The sequence below is a fragment of the Buceros rhinoceros genome, unplaced genomic scaffold, assembly GCF_000710305.1.
Source record: "Buceros rhinoceros silvestris isolate BGI_N320 unplaced genomic scaffold, ASM71030v1 scaffold23199, whole genome shotgun sequence".
NCBI classification, from domain to species: domain Eukaryota; kingdom Metazoa; phylum Chordata; class Aves; order Bucerotiformes; family Bucerotidae; genus Buceros; species Buceros rhinoceros.
In genome coordinates this window covers 2,670-2,983 of record NW_010433586.1, presented here as the reverse complement: position 1 = coordinate 2,983, position 314 = coordinate 2,670, and the positions used below count along the sequence as shown (strand labels likewise).

Here is a 314-nt window from a genome sequence, read left to right as displayed (position 1 = left end):
GCGGCGGGAGGTTTTCCTCCAGGAGGCGGCGGGAGCAAGCTGAGTCCCCCGGGACCCGCGGGACGCGGCCGGGGGTTCCCCGCTGTGCCTTCCTTTTTCTTCATGTTCTGAAAGAAGAGGAAAATTTGGGTGATGCCACATTTCAAGCCAGAGTGGGAGCACAATTCCTCCCAGCTGTGGCTCACAGAGAGCCAAATTGCTTTATTCTGAGGGAAAAACCCTGCGCTGCCACGTCCCGCTGCTGGAGGAGCCAGAGGGATCAAACCAAGGGTGGTTCATTTCCCACCAAACCCCCACCATGAACCCCCAGCGCT

The 314-nt window shown here is 59.2% G+C and overlaps 1 protein-coding gene across 1 annotated transcript in view; it reads right to left on the bottom strand.

The window, feature by feature from the left end:
• The window catches only part of NECAP2 (NECAP endocytosis associated 2), a gene marked incomplete at both ends in the record, with an annotated part of 2,769 nt that overhangs the window by 435 nt on the left and 2,020 nt on the right, over nucleotides 1-314 (bottom strand). The window contains one exon of the mRNA XM_010144175.1: nucleotides 3-107. Within this exon, the coding sequence (XP_010142477.1) occupies nucleotides 3-107 (105 nt within the window). The remainder of the gene's footprint in view (nucleotides 1-2; nucleotides 108-314) is intronic.